This window comes from Triplophysa rosa, linkage group LG25 (assembly GCF_024868665.1).
Source record: "Triplophysa rosa linkage group LG25, Trosa_1v2, whole genome shotgun sequence".
Taxonomy (NCBI): domain Eukaryota; kingdom Metazoa; phylum Chordata; class Actinopteri; order Cypriniformes; family Nemacheilidae; genus Triplophysa; species Triplophysa rosa.
Genome location: NC_079914.1, coordinates 12,972,465 through 12,987,717, shown reverse-complemented (window position 1 = coordinate 12,987,717; position 15,253 = coordinate 12,972,465). Strand labels below are relative to the sequence as shown.

The following is a 15,253-nucleotide window of genomic DNA, read 5'->3' as shown; positions in this document are numbered from 1 at the left end:
GTCAATGTTAAAGTGATGGGAAAACGGGGCGATGAATGTTTTTTTGTGGTTTAATTCAGATTATTTTGACATATAATTGCGTTTATTTAAGGAGGAATAATCAATAATAATATATTAATGTCATTATTTGGCATTTGGCAATAATATTAAGGACGCTTTGGAACGCTAAACTTCATGACATTTTTTTCATTACGTCGCAGCATACAGAGATGTATGCATTTGTGAAAAAAAGTGTGATATTAATAAAAATATGATAATGTTATAATATGTTATACTGGGTCTGACGTAGGGCCTATATATTTTAAAAGTATTTTGTATGTTTAATGGGAATGATTAACTATTTGATAAGGTGTAGTACAGGTTATTTGGTTATTTTAGACTTCCCACATCACGGATGATTCATTTATGATTTGTCCATCAGGAAAAAATCGTGCATTCTCCAACTTTCTCTTAATCTCAAAGGCCTTATTCTCGATATCTAGGTTTACAAAACTAATAAAGACTAATAAATGGTTTAATGTCAATTTTGAGTTTTTAAACAGACACACACTCCCAGTTCATTTTTAATTCAGTCACACAGCAGAATCCTCATGTGATCTTCCAGCAATGTGTGAAATAAGTTCACAGTTCGCCTTCAGATTTAGCAAGCCGTCCTGCTATATTTGGCACCCCAAATTTGCACCCTATTGAGAACCAGTGGAGCTAGAGTCTGCTTGCAGCAATTACACAAGACCAGAGAAGGCCAGCCCTCTAAAACCAGCCAAAACAAAGCTGCTATGATCTTCATTCAGTGTGTGCATACATGGGACTTTTCACACACAGCATGTGACCTGACCCCAACTATTAACACCCTAGATGACCCCACAACAACAAAAAAATGATGGTTTCCATTACAGCTTCAGTTATGGACCATCAGATGTTTACCATCAAAACCAGTACAAAATTGCTGTATGTTGAGTGTTTTAGGTTTTATTCCAGTAGGATTTAATAATGTTCCATTGGTTTCCATCCACCAATTAGACATCCCACAGAGACCATTATAGTTTCCATTAAAACCAATACAACTGCCATTATAACCATATTCCAATGTCTATTATTTAAACATATTAAGTATTAATAACCAAGATAAAACGTTTACCATGAAGTCTCTCGGGTTATCCGTGTCTTTCCAGCCTTGGGAACAGAAGTGTTTGCAGTAGGGGAAAATAACATGCAGTGTGACATTAAAAAAAAACCTGTCGGGTCTATTATCTTTACCAGGGCGTGTGCCACTTTAATGACAGAGAGCAAACATACAACCACACCATATTATAAAACTTACTCAAGTTGAGATAAGGGTTTTGTACAGAATCTAGACAATGGCACTTAAATTAGAAAGACAAATGTTTCAGTTATAAAGTCTATTTCATCTGGGTCAGTCCAAAATCTGCCAGTACGAATCAGCCTTAAATAAAAAGTAAAACAAATCTGTTTCCTTCGCAAAATTAAAATGTAAACGTACAAATGCTGTGCAGCTGACAAAACATATGACATATTGCTTCTTAGTACTTTGAACTGCAGAAAACAGACATTACAGTACTGCTTTTATAGTGCAGAACGCTTCACGTGTAATCCATTCAGATCTAATAACCTGATTTTAGTGCTTACGAAGGTTTTGATTTGTAATTCTAGTGTTAATAAGTGCATGTTAATATTACAGTCACAACATTATGAACATGATTTAGAAACAATACAAAAAAGTAAATTTAAAAAAGTATTCCATTATATATCAATATGAGAAACATAGGAAATAGCCATCCTGACTTTAAAAGCTCTCTTGATAGTGCAAAAACAGTAATTTGGTTGTAAACGTAACATTTGTATCAGTGACTTGTTTCCTGAGTGGTGATTGGTCAGAGAGGTGCACAGCCATTCCATGCAGCCAATCACTGATCAGCTGATTGGCTGAGAGTGGGCGGAACGGTTTCTGTTCCTGTAAGTGATTGGTTGTCAGGATTGCTGGTCATAATAAGAGAGTTCTGTCAAAAGTTGTAGTGCCTCCTCTATACTGTCAGTGTGTCTGAAAGCAGGCAGTTCAGCCGTCAACAGCACCTTTAAAACTGAAGGCTGAGAGAGAGAGAGAGAGAGAGAGAGCGAGAGAGAGAGAGAGAGAGAGAGAGAGAGAGAGAGAGAGAGAGAGAGAGTACAGGAACATAAAACATGAGATGATGCAATAAATGTATATCTATATATATATATATATACTGTATATCTTGACTACCTTCAGTCCGGCAAAGACTAGTGAAGCTCCTCTGAGTTCAAACTGTTGAAGAAGTTCTTCAAGTTCATGCACAACAGTGTAGTCTATACAGCTGACATGAGAACAGTCTAGAACCAGACATCGCGGCGGAGACGCTAAAACAATAAAATACCGAAAAACAATGTGAGCAGTCAAGGACATGACCTCTTGGAAAATATGTGTGTGTCTCACCGTGAAGTGCGTGTGTGTAGACAATCCTGCTCAGATATTCAGTCACGGGAAAATTCAGCCCGCTGTCCAACTCCAGGACCACAACGCCTTGATCCGACACCTTGTGACACAGACACACCACAACACATAAAAAACAGCTGTGGCAGCTGTGGTTGCCAGAATAATTTTGTAAAAGTTACTGTAAAAAATCCTGTAAAATTTACTGAAATTTACTGTAAGAAGATACATTTATTTTGTAAAAATTACAAAGAAATTGCAGGCAAACAACAGAATCTCCAAAACATTTAGAATGGAGAATAAAACCAAGATTAAACCTTAGTCAAATATAGATGCTGCATCTGAGATAAATGTACTTTTTGATACCAAAAGCTTATTTTTAGGTCATTTATTCAACTGTGCGAATTACGGCGGTACAAAAGGTCCTCCAATCATAACAGAAGTCGATGACATAAATGAGACTTAAAGGGACAGTACAGTAAAAGCAGCTTGTTTTATTCAACGGGTCAAAGGAAGAGAGTCATGAAAATGATATAAATGTATAATATAAATGATGGTTTCAGCGGCAACAACATTCACAAATGTTATGTGGCACGAACTTAACTTCCGGTAGACCTCTGCAAAGAATCAATAACTTAAGTAGTGCTAATACAATTTAATACAATTAATATACAATAAAAATCTAAATTCATATTCATATAAATTAAATATAAAATGAATTATTATAACCAAACACAGACCGGAAGTTAACATCTTGGTTAACATTATAAATGGTCTTCAGGGGATAATTTCATAAATGCCGTATCCCTCACCTTCACTTTAGGTCTGGCCATGATGTATAGCAACATAAACGCCGACACGCCAACCCCTCCCACGATCCCATACTGTATCTCCCAGAAACTGACCAAAAACGTCACCAGGAAGGGCAGCAGGTCAAGTTCTGTGAGACAGAAAAACAGAGAGGAAAGAACAAAAGACAAACAATTAGTGGCAGAAAAACGCAAAGTTAAATAAAAAAAATGCAATCTATATTAAAAGAAGCACTAACTCTTGACTCTCCAGAGCTGAACGGGCACCCGAAAGTCAACCATGGGGCTGACGGCACATATTATGACTGCAGCGAGTGAAGCTTTGGGGATGTAGAAGAACAGCGGCATTAGAAATGCCAACGACAACAGCACGATGACACCTGCAAAGAGACAATATGAAGCACTGTAAATATTTTACACAAGCATCACAAAGTATACAAAGTATATCTTACCTGTTACCACACCGCCAGCAGGTGTACATACGCCGCTTTGAGAATTTACTGCGGTTCTGTGGGGAAAAAAGCGTGTAAAACATTCACAAGTGAGCTTTTAAAAAACAATCATCTAAAAACTAAAAAAAGTGATTTTTGTATCGCAGGTATGCGATGCGATTCCCGATTCTGATCTCACGAAACAATTTTTTCACAATTTTTTTTCACAGAAAAAGTTGAGGCAAATTAGAAATGAACAACTGCCCTTTTATTATTTCTCAAATGCTGCACATTTCTTTGTAAAATAAAAATACCTTTTGTGTCAAATAACAAAACTAAATTGCAATTTTTAAACAAACTGCAAATCACATAAAAAATGAATAATACAAAAGTCTCCTGTCATACATACAGAGTTGTGTCATATGAAGGGTCTTTTTGTTTGTTGTTGTCTGTTTTTGATGTTTGAAAAATCCCAATAAAAATAATATTTAAAAAAACAAAACAAAAAATAAGACTGTCAGTAATTTTACTTTTTTAAGAAATATCAGCATATCCACGTTTACCAAGTCTGCAGTAAATACAGCGGCCCCTGCTGTTCAAAACGTGTATTGCGATTCATTTTACATCTCAACCGACTTGAATAGTCACATATTATAATCGATTTTCAACCAGTTTAGGGTGAATCTTTACAATCCTAATCGCAGGTTATTTATTTTAAATGGATAAAATCAGATTGTTCCAAACCTGTATGATTTTTTTTGCTCTGCTAAACACAAAGGAAGATATTTGGAGGAATGTCAGTAACCAAACAGATCTCATCTGTTTAGCAGAACTAAGAAATTCATACAGATTTGGAACAACTTGAAGGTGAGCAAATGATGACAGAATTTTCATTTTTGGGTGAATTTAAATGTGTGAAACAGGCTCACAGACCTTCCGAAACTGCCCGTGACGGGGTAAGCCGACACAAATGAGCCCATGATGTTTGTGAGACCTGCAGAAACATCAGATATCATGTGAATGATTTCCTTGCACCGCTAATATTTGATACATCAGGGAAACACTTACCGATGGCAAAGAGCTCTTGGTTGGCATCAATTCGGTAGTTGTTCTTGCTACCTGCAGAAAAAGTGACGTCTAACTACAGTAAAATGGCTTTTAAATTAAATTAAATTAAATTAAATTCACTCAAAAATAAGCATTCTGTCATCATTTATTCACCCTCGTGTCATTTCAAACACAAAAGAAGATATTTTGAAGAACGTTGGTAACCAAACAACACTGACCCCCATTGACTTCCATTGTATGGATACAAACCACAGAGGCATTTCTCAAAATATCTTCTTTAGCCTTCCACTGAAGAAAAAGTCATATACAGGTTTTCAATGAGATGATGGTGAATAAATGATGTCAGAATGTTTATTTTTGGGTGAACTATTCCTTTAAAGCCAAGCAGCGAAATACGTTCTTACCAAACGCTTTGGCAATAGCGATGCTTTCCAGGACGCCCATTAAAGGAATGACAGCCAGGCCGCCGCCCAAATCCTGAAAATACATTTGATTGGTCAGTATTGGTGTCCAAGGATGGGCAAAAATCTCAATTTAGGAATTCATTAATGACTTGGAATTAAGTAAACTGCAATTTGAAGAAATTCAACATCAGAAGAATCTCACACGTCGTCTAGATTATGATATAGAATAAATGATCATAAATTATAGTCAGTTGACACCATACTACATATACCATACACTAACCCAACACTATTTTACTTGATTCGATATGTATACATCGGTACTCACCTTTGCAATATCGCTGAATGTAATAACCGTGCCATTGGCTATCTCTGAAAGGGGCGGAGCTTCGAAAGGCGGGAGGCCTTTGGCCGATTTCCCAGTCAGACTGAAGAAATGGCTTCCCGCGACCTCCGCGGAGTACGCGACAGCCGTCGCCGCTATCACGACCAGCGCATTCCGAACTGCGTGCACAAAATACCTGTCAATCAAACTATATATTCACAAAGATCACGTGAACACAGAACACAGATTTTGGCACTCTCACTTGTGGCTAAACTCCACACCAGGCCTCTGGCCGTCCGGATGAGGCGAGGGGCTTCGTCCTCAGCAGAACCCAGAGAAGTCATCATCATTTTCAACGTGACCAGGACGAGAAGACAGCACAGACCCAGAACCACGTCTCCTACTCTGAGGAACAAGAACAGACAGAGAAATACTGTATATGTCAAATCTGGAGTTTACTTTCGTTGCTTGCCAAACAAGTTCGAAAAGCACATGGATGCTCACCTGGCCTCTGGTAACTTGTGAAAGGTGTAGTACACCTGCAGAACGAAGCTCTGTGGGACGTCCTTCAGACCTAGAATGTTCTGAAGGAAGCGAGACATTAAGAAAATCCTCTAAAACAAGTCAAGCTCGCTAAATAAAACGAAAAAACATTTAGAGAACATTAAATGAACTTTCTCACGAGACTTACCTTCACCTGGCCAAAGCCAATGATGACTGCGGCGGCACAGGTAAATCCTTTTATTACCGGATAAGAGATGAAGTCCAAAAGAAACCCTTTATAAAACACAAAATATGAATCGGAATTGTGAATTTGCTTAATAAAAAAAAACAGTCGCTGTGTGTGGTTGGAGGGGAGAGGTTAAAAGAGGTCTTGGTGACATCGGCAAACATGCAAAAGCGTTTCAGAGGCAGAGCAAGTTGGTACCAAGGTACCAAAACTTTGACAACGTCTCTGTTCATTGAAATCGAATAAAATATTGACCTAAAAATTATGGGGAAAAACTTAACTAAAGGAAAAATTGAAATGTTGCCTCAAAAATAAATTGAAATAAGTTTAAAGCACTAAAATTATAATAATAAACAAAAACTGAAATAAAACTAAAATAGAAATTAATTAATATTATATAGCAACATAAAAAATAAACAAATAAATTATAAAATGACAAAAGCATATACCAAAATTGCTAAAACTTTAACTAAAATTAACATAAAAACTAAAGATCTAAAAATAAAAACTAATTAAAAAAAAAAAAGAAATGAAATGAAAACTATAACTCATTTTGATGAAAGATTATGATGCATTTATGTTTATTTATTCTGAATTGGGTCGCAACATTTTACACTGATGACTATAAACCGTTTTATTTGAATGTAATGTCTGACCTTAGACAGTGTGTTTCAGAAACTTAAATAAAAAAATTCAATTCTGTCATAATTTACTCCTGTCATCAGTTACTCCTTCCATACCTGTAGAAATGTTCATGTTGTGCTCAACACAAAGAAAGATATTTGCGAGAATGTTTGTAACCAAACAGTTCTGGGGCACCATTGAATACCATAGTAAGAAGGAAATACTACTAGGGTAGTCAATGGTGCCCCAGAACGGATTGGTTTCCCACGTTCTTCAAAATATCTTCTTTTGTGTTCAACAGAACAAAGACATTTCTATAGCTTTGGAACAACTTCAGGGTGAGTAAAAAATGATGACAGAATTTTTACTTTCGGGTGAACTTTCACTTTAAATGCATTTTGTGTGTATACATTAAATAAATACATGAAAAGAGACACTTAACTCATTTTTGCGGTTGTTACTGTGATTGAAACCAACATTAAAATCACATTTTTCAAAACAGCTGACATTCAGTATTTTAATGTGCGACTACAGAGATTCCTTCCCTTCGCAGGAAGTTAAACAGGAAGTAATACAATCCGATAGATAGATCAACTTTCTGTTTTCAAGGCCGTACTGATTTACAAACTCTACTTTCTCTTCGGCTTCGATATTGTTCTAATACACCTTAGATTACAAAACTACAACTGAATCGAGTCAAAATTATATGAAGTAGTAAGAAACTAATATGAGAGCAATGTTAGATGAGCAACTTTCCCTTTCATGTTGAAGCAGAGAGATCTGATCAAAGATTACAAAAGAATATATATACATACTTCAACAGCACAACTAAGTATACAGTAAAAACTGACTACATTTTTTTTAACCAATGAGAGACCCCGATCTTACCCAACCTCAGCAGAGCCATTCCTGCTTGAATAACCCCGCACAAAAGCGTGAGCACCACGGCGAAAACGGGGTCTCCGCCGATATATGAGGAACACAGCAGGGACATGATGGCCGTGGGACCCAGCGTGATGTCTTTAGATGTGCCAAATATACAATAGATGAAGCCGCCCATAAATGCAGAATACAAACCGTACTGCAAAACAAAACAAGACCAGACGTCAAGATAACGTTTATAAACGTCGTGTAGCTGCAGGTTCCTAGAACCATAAAAAAGAGACTCATACACCACACGTTCTTACCTGCACAGGTAAACCAGCCACCGCTGCGTAAGCCAAGGCTTGAGGAACCGCGGTAAGGCCCACGGTTAGACCAGCGATCAGGTCCATCTTCAGCCAGGTGAGGTTGTACCTGGGCAGCCAGGTGAGGATGGGGAAACAGGTGCGCAGGGTGCCATACCAGCAGAGGGCAGGTGAGCTTCCACCTGTTAGTGACTCCATCAGAATTCACATCCAATGGATCGTGTAACCCTGACTTTAAAGAAAGCAGGTCCTCCAATGTTTAGTTTTATTAGGTTAACATTGGTTTATTTTGCATAAAACTATGAAAAGAGTACATCACGCGTTAGTGATCCTGCATTTAAAGTGCAGGCGGAAGCGAGGGATCATTGGACGGGTGGAGCAAAGTTCCTCTGAGCCATGAGGTGGTCAAAATCTTAGATCCAAAAATGTAGATCCGTTTTCTCCATAACGGTGCTTTTAATGTACACCTATAGACAATGTAGGTTATAGTTAGTATAATGACAAACCTTCTGAACCTTTTAAACTACAAGACAATATAACTTTAATGCTATAACATCCATGAAAGTGTGACTATGAAACACATGATCACAAGATTTGGACACTGCAGATTGTGTAACTGATCTTAAAATACGCCTAAGGGTCAGTCTCTTGAAAACATATCTTCCCTTCCACACACAAAAGCAAAAAAGACGTGCTTATAAAATTTTTTGTCCATTTTTGTACCATTCATAATTTTGTATTTTAACAACATTGTCGTGACATGTAGTACAAATGTTTGTTTTATTTCTTTTTCTTAAATTATATTAGGCACAAATTAAATGTGGTACAACAAGTATTACCATAATGCAGTGGTTCTCAAACTTTTTTGTAGTAAGGCCCCCTTTGTGTAGAGTGCATCGCTTTGCGGCCCCCCAAATAAAGACTTCATCTTAAACTTAAAATTTGAATTAAACCAAAAACATATTCAGCTATACAATCCTGAAACATCAATTCTTTTGGTTGGTGGTCTTATTTTTCTGATGTTTGAATGCATAAAATTTATGACAAATTTCTATATTTCATAAAATGCCCCCCCCGGTACTATCTAGGGGGCCCCCAGTTTGAGAACCACTGTCATAATGTATACATTTATTATATTTTAAACATGATCTTGCTCGTATTATGCACACATTAGAAATCCTGTAGTATACTTTACTTTATAGCATTTACTATAGTGAACTGTAGTAAATTTTCATAATAATGTAGTGTATTATATGAATTATTGCATTTTGTTTAAACTGAACTACTATTTAGGGAATTAATTCACTGAAGTAAACACTGCAGTATATTTCAATGTTTCAAAAGCACTAAAGTATCTAGTAATTGTACAAAACTACAATTGTGGTAAATACTATAGTATACTTGTACACAATGCATGCACAATGGTACTAAAAACTGATACGATCTGTGGTCGTACGACACTTAAAAAGATCCCATGATATGATGATGCACAGCATGAAATCACATTGTACACAAATACGAGCACTTATCAAAAACAATGAATAACTATAATAATAAACAATACTTTAAATACAATGTTTTACAATAACCCTATGTGCAAACCGAGCGAAATGTTTAAACCGTGAATGACGTTAAACATTCAGACCTTTTCAAGCCGGTGTAAAATCCCGCACGTGAGATCCCATATTTCGATGGAAATATTAAGATGCACTGAAAGCGCTATAAAAAATGTGTTAAATCTGAACCCCGCGACGTGTAACGCGGTTTACAATGACGTCACTTGCCATGCAGCGACGTGATTGGCCGCTGCCTCGCGTCAGCTGATCTCGGTCATGTGCTTGACTCACATGGCGGAAGTTTGTTGTAAACAAGTTCTGCGGTTTGTTTCATATGCATTAAAACTTTTTTTAGAGGTGTAATGAGCAAATGACGGCAAAATGTTGGGTTTATTTGCATGGCGTCTGTTTTGCGTCTTGGTTTGTTGTGGCGTTGGACACAGCGAAAGAAATGTGCTTTTGATCATTGGTATGTAACGTTAGGCCTACTGAAAATGTACTTTTTTAATACGGACATACTGTGTGTTTTCATGTTTTATTATCCGTTTTGTTAAAGCGTTTTATAAATAAACGTAACTTAATTTATGGGTAACACTTTTTACCAAGATTGTATTTCTTCTTTTGATTTCACTTCAAGTTTGAACTTACAATACTTTATAGCAATACTACAGCGTTTATTAATCTTATTTAATGTTAACTGTAACATTTAATAAAACATTTTTAAAATGAAATGTTAACATTGCACAATGAACTAACACGTATTGTATTTGTATTAACTAACATTACCAAATGTTCATGAATATTAATAATTGTTAGTTAATGTGATCAACTAACTCATTTTACTCAATACTATCATTTTGTAAAGTGTTAACATCACATGTTATATCACAGCTGATGATGCCGGGTTCGAGACGGATGTTTACAACAACACCGTGGTCCAGACACCTCATCTCCGAGCTCTGTCTCAGCGCAGTTTAATCTTCAAGAACGCCTTCACCACCGTCAGTAGCTGCTCACCAAGTCGATCCACTATCCTGACCGGCCTCCCGCAGGTAAACTGCAGGTGACCGCTGTCCTGTGTTGCACAAACATGTTTTAATCTTTCATTCTGATCCACAGCATCAGAATGGGATGTATGGTCTTCATCAGGGAGTCCATCACTTTAACTCATTCGATGGAGTGCGCAGTCTCCCTCTCCTGCTAAAAGAAGCCAACATCCTCACAGGTGCGATGGAGATCAGTGGAGCTTTGTCTAAAAAGCCTAAATGTATATTCGTAAAAATGTGCACTTCTTTGGAAAGGTATCGTCGGGAAGAAACACGTCGGGCCGGGACCCGTATACCCATTCGACTTCGCCTACACGGAGGAGACCAATTCTGTGCTGCAGGTGGGTCGAAATATCACCAAGATCAAACTTCTCGTGCGGAAGTTCTTCCAGAGCCAAAGGGAGCGGAGCGGGGAGGAAATCGAGGAACGTCCGTTCTTCCTTTACGTGGCTTTTCATGATCCCCATCGCTGCGGTCACTCCCAGCCGCAGTACGGAGCGTTCTGCGAGAAGTTCGGGAACGGAGAGAGCGGGATGGGGAGAATTCCGGATTGGGAGCCAAAGTATTACTCTCCAGACCAGGTCAAGGTAAAACACGAAGATCTTGTCTATTTTGTTTTACACTCCATTATCTAATAGATATTAAAAATGATGTCTTTGACAATCTTGAGGTTGAAAATCGTCTCCGATGTCCTGTTTTCCAGGTTCCTGATTTTATTCCCGACACACCTGCAGCCAGGGCGGACATCGCAGCACAATACACTACAGTTAGCAGACTGGACCAAGGTTTTCTTTTTTCACCTTTACTACATTTCAAAATGCATGTTTGTTATGAACAAATTGATGTTTATCTGGGATTGTTTTGGTTTGTAAGGTATCGGTCTGGTTCTGCAAGAACTACGAGATGCCGGATTTGAAAACGACACTTTGGTAATCTATAGTTCGGATAATGGAATTCCATTTCCCAATGGCCGCACCAACCTGTACGGCTCGGGTGTGATGGAACCCATGCTGATCTCCTCACCTGAACACCGGCAGCGCCAGGGACAGATCAGCCAGGCCTACGTCAGTCTCTTGGGTAAGAATGTTAAAATCTGACATTGAATAATTTGCATTTATGCATTTGGCTTTTAATGCAAAAGCGACTGCAGCAATGGTTTAGGAGCGCAAAGATCATGGCTTCATGAGTTGTGCTATAACTCGTTTTTACCACTAGATGGTGCTACAAGTCTTATAAATCACTTGCTGCCTCCATTTACCAAGATTAAGTGTTAAACTTTTTATTAGAGAATGACAGATTAATACTAAAGTTGCACATATTCAAAAAAACGTACGATCTGAATGATTCACATATAAAAATACAACTCTATTTATTCCCAGACATCACACCCACCATTCTGGACTGGTTCTCCCTCCCGTATCCATCCTACAGCATCTCTGGTGGCCATCCGGTACAGCTGACCGGTCGCTCTCTCCTCCCAGCCCTGATCTCTGAGCCCTCCTGGGTCGCGGTCTATGCCAGTCAGAGTCTCCACGAGGTCACCATGTACTACCCGATGCGCTCCGTCCACCAGGGTCCCTACAGACTCCTGCACAACATGCATTACCGTATGCCCTTCCCCATAGACCAGGATTTCTACGTGTCCCCAACCTTCCAGGATCTGTTAAACCGGACCCGGACGGGTCAGCCCACAGGCTGGTTTAAGACTCTAAATGAGTACTACTACAGAGCGAGATGGGAACTTTTTGACACCCGCTCGGATCCGACGGAGAGGAGGAATTTGGCGGGCGATCCGGCCTACGCTCAGGTTTTGGAGAGCCTGAGGGCTCAGCTGCTTAAGTGGCAGTGGCGCACAGAGGATCCGTGGGTGTGCGAGCCGGACGCGGTTCTGGAGGCGAAACTGGAACCGCAGTGCAGGCCACTATACAACGGGCTATGAGAACCTGAACTCATACAAGACTGTTTGTGCTTTTAATAATAGTTTAAATTGGTTTTTTGGGACTGTTTTATTTTAAAGGTTGTTTCTGTTTTATATAAAAAATGCTAATAAACAGTTGAAAAAATAAAATATTGATGTTTTAAAATGTATAACACTCTAAAGCATTTTTAGTAGGCTCCTAGTTTGATTGCCCTCGGGTCTTTTGAATTATTTCGAAATGTTTGGCATTAAAGTGTCCTGTTGTCCAAACTGGTAATTACAGATAAATCAATTAGTCAATATTTGAATAATTCTTTAATGAGACTGAGTTTAAATTCAGATACTGTGCTATCCTTTATAAAGACCAAATATTTGATTGGTTACTTATTTATTTGTCAAAATGTACTACTTATGTATATATCTGCTTGATGCATTGCTTAATAACAGTATTTATCCATATTCTACTGAATGTATTAACGGAAATAAAACAAGTTATTTTCAGACGAATCCATCTGTGCGTCTTTACGCACGGGATTTGCTCTTTTTCATCTTACGGTGTGACGCCAGAAAGACGATTATTGATCAATATAGACAGCCCTGGTGACAGAGAGACGATATTAACTCGTCACCCATCACATCTGCCTGACGTTAAATGGTCCCCAACCGTCTCCAAACACTCAAAGGCGCGCAGATCGATCCTATTGGCCGGAAATATGAATCATCTGGTGGTGTAATGACGAACGAGATCACGACTTCTAGGGGTCTATAAAAACTCCAGACGTGGAGACCACTCAGTCAAAAAGCTACGAGACGACAAAGATCATAACACACTTTTAGGTAAAGTGCGCATTGTGGTGTGCGTAATGGAGAAGTCCGTCAGATCTGTGCTGGTGTTCGTGGCTATTTCTATACTCATCTGCTGTCAACCTACAGACGCCTGGTACAAGCAGTCTACCGGTCCGAGTTATTATTCCGTCGGGAGAGCTTCTGGTTTGCTGTCCGGGATCCGGAGATCACCGTACGTGCGTAGATCTGAGACAGATTCAGCGCTGGACAGCAGCGAGACCCCCGGCATCTCCAACAACGTGATGCCCGATTTAAGCAGCAGGCAAACTTCAGTCCTTAAAAACATGGTAAATGCAGTTTTTTTGCGGTACACTTACAAAAATGTTTGACTAATAAGTCATCAACCAAAAGTTTTTTTTATCATCTAACCAGATGTATCAATAGTTTTCATGACGTTTCCATAATATAAGACTGTAACTTATAAACGTTCTAACATATATTTCTTAACAGATCCGTTATATTCATGTTAAAATGTAATAATAATAATAATAGTTTAACCATTTTAATGCAGGCGTACTTCTTCTATCACGCGTCATTTTATGTAGCCTAATGTTTGTTAAGGTCATTTATTTGTTTAGCGTCCTTTGACATCAAATCCGAGAGCAGTATCTCAACGAAAAACAGACGTTGCTATGCAATATCATTTACTTTAAATGATCACAAAGAAAACATTTAAAAGATAAACACAAAAAGTCTAGCTCTCCATCAATAAACAACTTTCAAACGAGAACTTTACGCACGGGATTGTGAGATTTTCACTCTTCAATTCATTTTATGTCATTTTATATTTTAGCAACACACCCTTTTATATATAATCCCCGTTTTGACTTTTAATAACAAGTAATGTTTTAAGAATCTAAGTCAGACTTAAGTAAATATTTGCATTGAAAGATTCGCATTTACTGTAATTGCGTTAATGTAAACTGCGATGCATTTTTCCCAACAGGCAATTTGCGTAAAGGACATTTCTCCGAACCTGCAGAGCTGTGAGCTGGTTCAGGACGGTTCGAGCACGTTTCGTTGCAAAGCAGACGTGTTTCTTTCTCTGGACTCGCTGGACTGCTTCACCTCCTGAAGAGAGCGCATCCCCGTCCCTCCCCAACCCAGAATCTCTTCCATTTCAGGAGTATTTAGAGCCAAGGCAGTGAGGCGCACTGTTGACATTGAATGTTTACATGAGTTACACCAGGGATGTTCAGCGTTGCTTTTAAAGATCTACCTTTCTGCAAAAATTATATCCAATTCTGCGCCATACCTGTCGCTTATTTTCACAAAATAAATAAGATATATTATACAATTATAATATATAATTTGAGAAAATATTATTTTTCCAGTAATCTTTCCTTTTAAGAGTCATTTATATACTGTGCATCCCTACCTGATTGGAATGGTCAAGAAAACAACACGTCCTATACCATTTTAAAAAAGTGACGCAACAAAATACTATCAGACGGCAAAGGCAAAACGCAAGTCGAATCAATTCTAAGTCGCTTCACGTTCAGTGTGGACACGTTTGCCTTTAATTAGCAGCTTCATCTAGATTCTGCAGAAAAAAAACAGATCTCCAATGGCACCACTGAGCACCCCTGGTTCACACAATGTGAAGTTCGCTGCTATTAAAAACGAAATCCACAAAAACAAAATTGAGATTTTTTTGTCATCTCCCCACCCATCTCTGTACCTACTTCCAGATATATTCAATGTTCTAAAGAGTTCACTGTTATAAGTATAAAGTTTGAAAGATGTTTCCATTATTTTATTAAACTTGACAGATAAAGTGTTTATCTTGTGTGCATTTGTGTCGGGTATCAAAAACGAAAAGTGGCTGTTATGAAATGTTCA

At 38.2% G+C, this 15,253-nt stretch overlaps 3 protein-coding genes across 3 annotated transcripts; 2 read left to right on the top strand and 1 right to left on the bottom strand.

The window, feature by feature from the left end:
- Positions 1-953: 953 nt before the first annotated feature.
- Positions 954-9,821, bottom strand: slc26a11 (solute carrier family 26 member 11). The gene is made up of 17 exons (XM_057326271.1): positions 9,691-9,821; positions 8,360-8,512; positions 8,046-8,277; positions 7,747-7,939; positions 6,196-6,281; positions 6,009-6,088; positions 5,767-5,909; positions 5,508-5,683; positions 5,180-5,252; positions 4,776-4,826; positions 4,641-4,701; positions 3,729-3,784; positions 3,516-3,656; positions 3,280-3,407; positions 2,471-2,570; positions 2,261-2,394; positions 954-2,106 (listed from the first exon to the last, which is right to left on the bottom strand). The coding sequence occupies exons 3-17, from the start codon at positions 8,241-8,243 to the stop codon at positions 1,990-1,992; spliced, it is 1,737 nt and encodes a 578-aa protein (XP_057182254.1). The 5' UTR covers positions 8,244-8,277; positions 8,360-8,512; positions 9,691-9,821; the 3' UTR covers positions 954-1,989.
- A 60-nt stretch (positions 9,822-9,881) lies between these two features.
- On the top strand, positions 9,882-13,054 carry sgsh (N-sulfoglucosamine sulfohydrolase (sulfamidase)). The gene is made up of 7 exons (XM_057325810.1): positions 9,882-10,070; positions 10,493-10,653; positions 10,721-10,826; positions 10,903-11,234; positions 11,351-11,432; positions 11,521-11,724; positions 12,027-13,054. The coding sequence occupies exons 1-7, from the start codon at positions 9,983-9,985 to the stop codon at positions 12,584-12,586; spliced, it is 1,533 nt and encodes a 510-aa protein (XP_057181793.1). The 5' UTR covers positions 9,882-9,982; the 3' UTR covers positions 12,587-13,054.
- Positions 13,055-13,350: 296 nt separating this feature from the next.
- npb (neuropeptide B) lies at positions 13,351-15,183 on the top strand. The gene is made up of 2 exons (XM_057325980.1): positions 13,351-13,698; positions 14,358-15,183. The coding sequence occupies exons 1-2, from the start codon at positions 13,429-13,431 to the stop codon at positions 14,484-14,486; spliced, it is 399 nt and encodes a 132-aa protein (XP_057181963.1). The 5' UTR covers positions 13,351-13,428; the 3' UTR covers positions 14,487-15,183.
- The last annotated feature ends 70 nt before the right edge of the window (positions 15,184-15,253 follow it).

What these genes read in the sequence shown, in the direction of transcription:
- sgsh (XM_057325810.1), top strand. Translation starts at nt 9,983, where the DNA reads ATGTTGGGTTTATTTGCATGGCGTCTGTTTTGCGTCTTGGTTTGTTGT. An exon ending in AAATGTGCTTTTGATCATTG is followed by an intron (nt 10,071 to 10,492) that starts GTATGTAACGTT and finishes GTTATATCACAG; the next exon opens with CTGATGATGCCGGGTTCGAG. An exon ending in AGAAGCCAACATCCTCACAG is followed by an intron (nt 10,827 to 10,902) that starts GTGCGATGGAGA and finishes TTCTTTGGAAAG; the next exon opens with GTATCGTCGGGAAGAAACAC.
- slc26a11 (XM_057326271.1), bottom strand. Translation starts at nt 8,243, where the DNA reads ATGGAGTCACTAACAGGTGGAAGCTCACCTGCCCTCTGCTGGTATGGC. An exon ending in AATGGCTCTGCTGAGGTTGG is followed by an intron (nt 6,282 to 7,746) that starts GTAAGATCGGGG and finishes TGTTTTATAAAG; the next exon opens with GGTTTCTTTTGGACTTCATC. An exon ending in CTACACACACGCACTTCACG is followed by an intron (nt 2,395 to 2,470) that starts GTGAGACACACA and finishes TTATTGTTTTAG; the next exon opens with CGTCTCCGCCGCGATGTCTG.
- npb (XM_057325980.1), top strand. Translation starts at nt 13,429, where the DNA reads ATGGAGAAGTCCGTCAGATCTGTGCTGGTGTTCGTGGCTATTTCTATA. An exon ending in CTTCAGTCCTTAAAAACATG is followed by an intron (nt 13,699 to 14,357) that starts GTAAATGCAGTT and finishes TTTTCCCAACAG; the next exon opens with GCAATTTGCGTAAAGGACAT.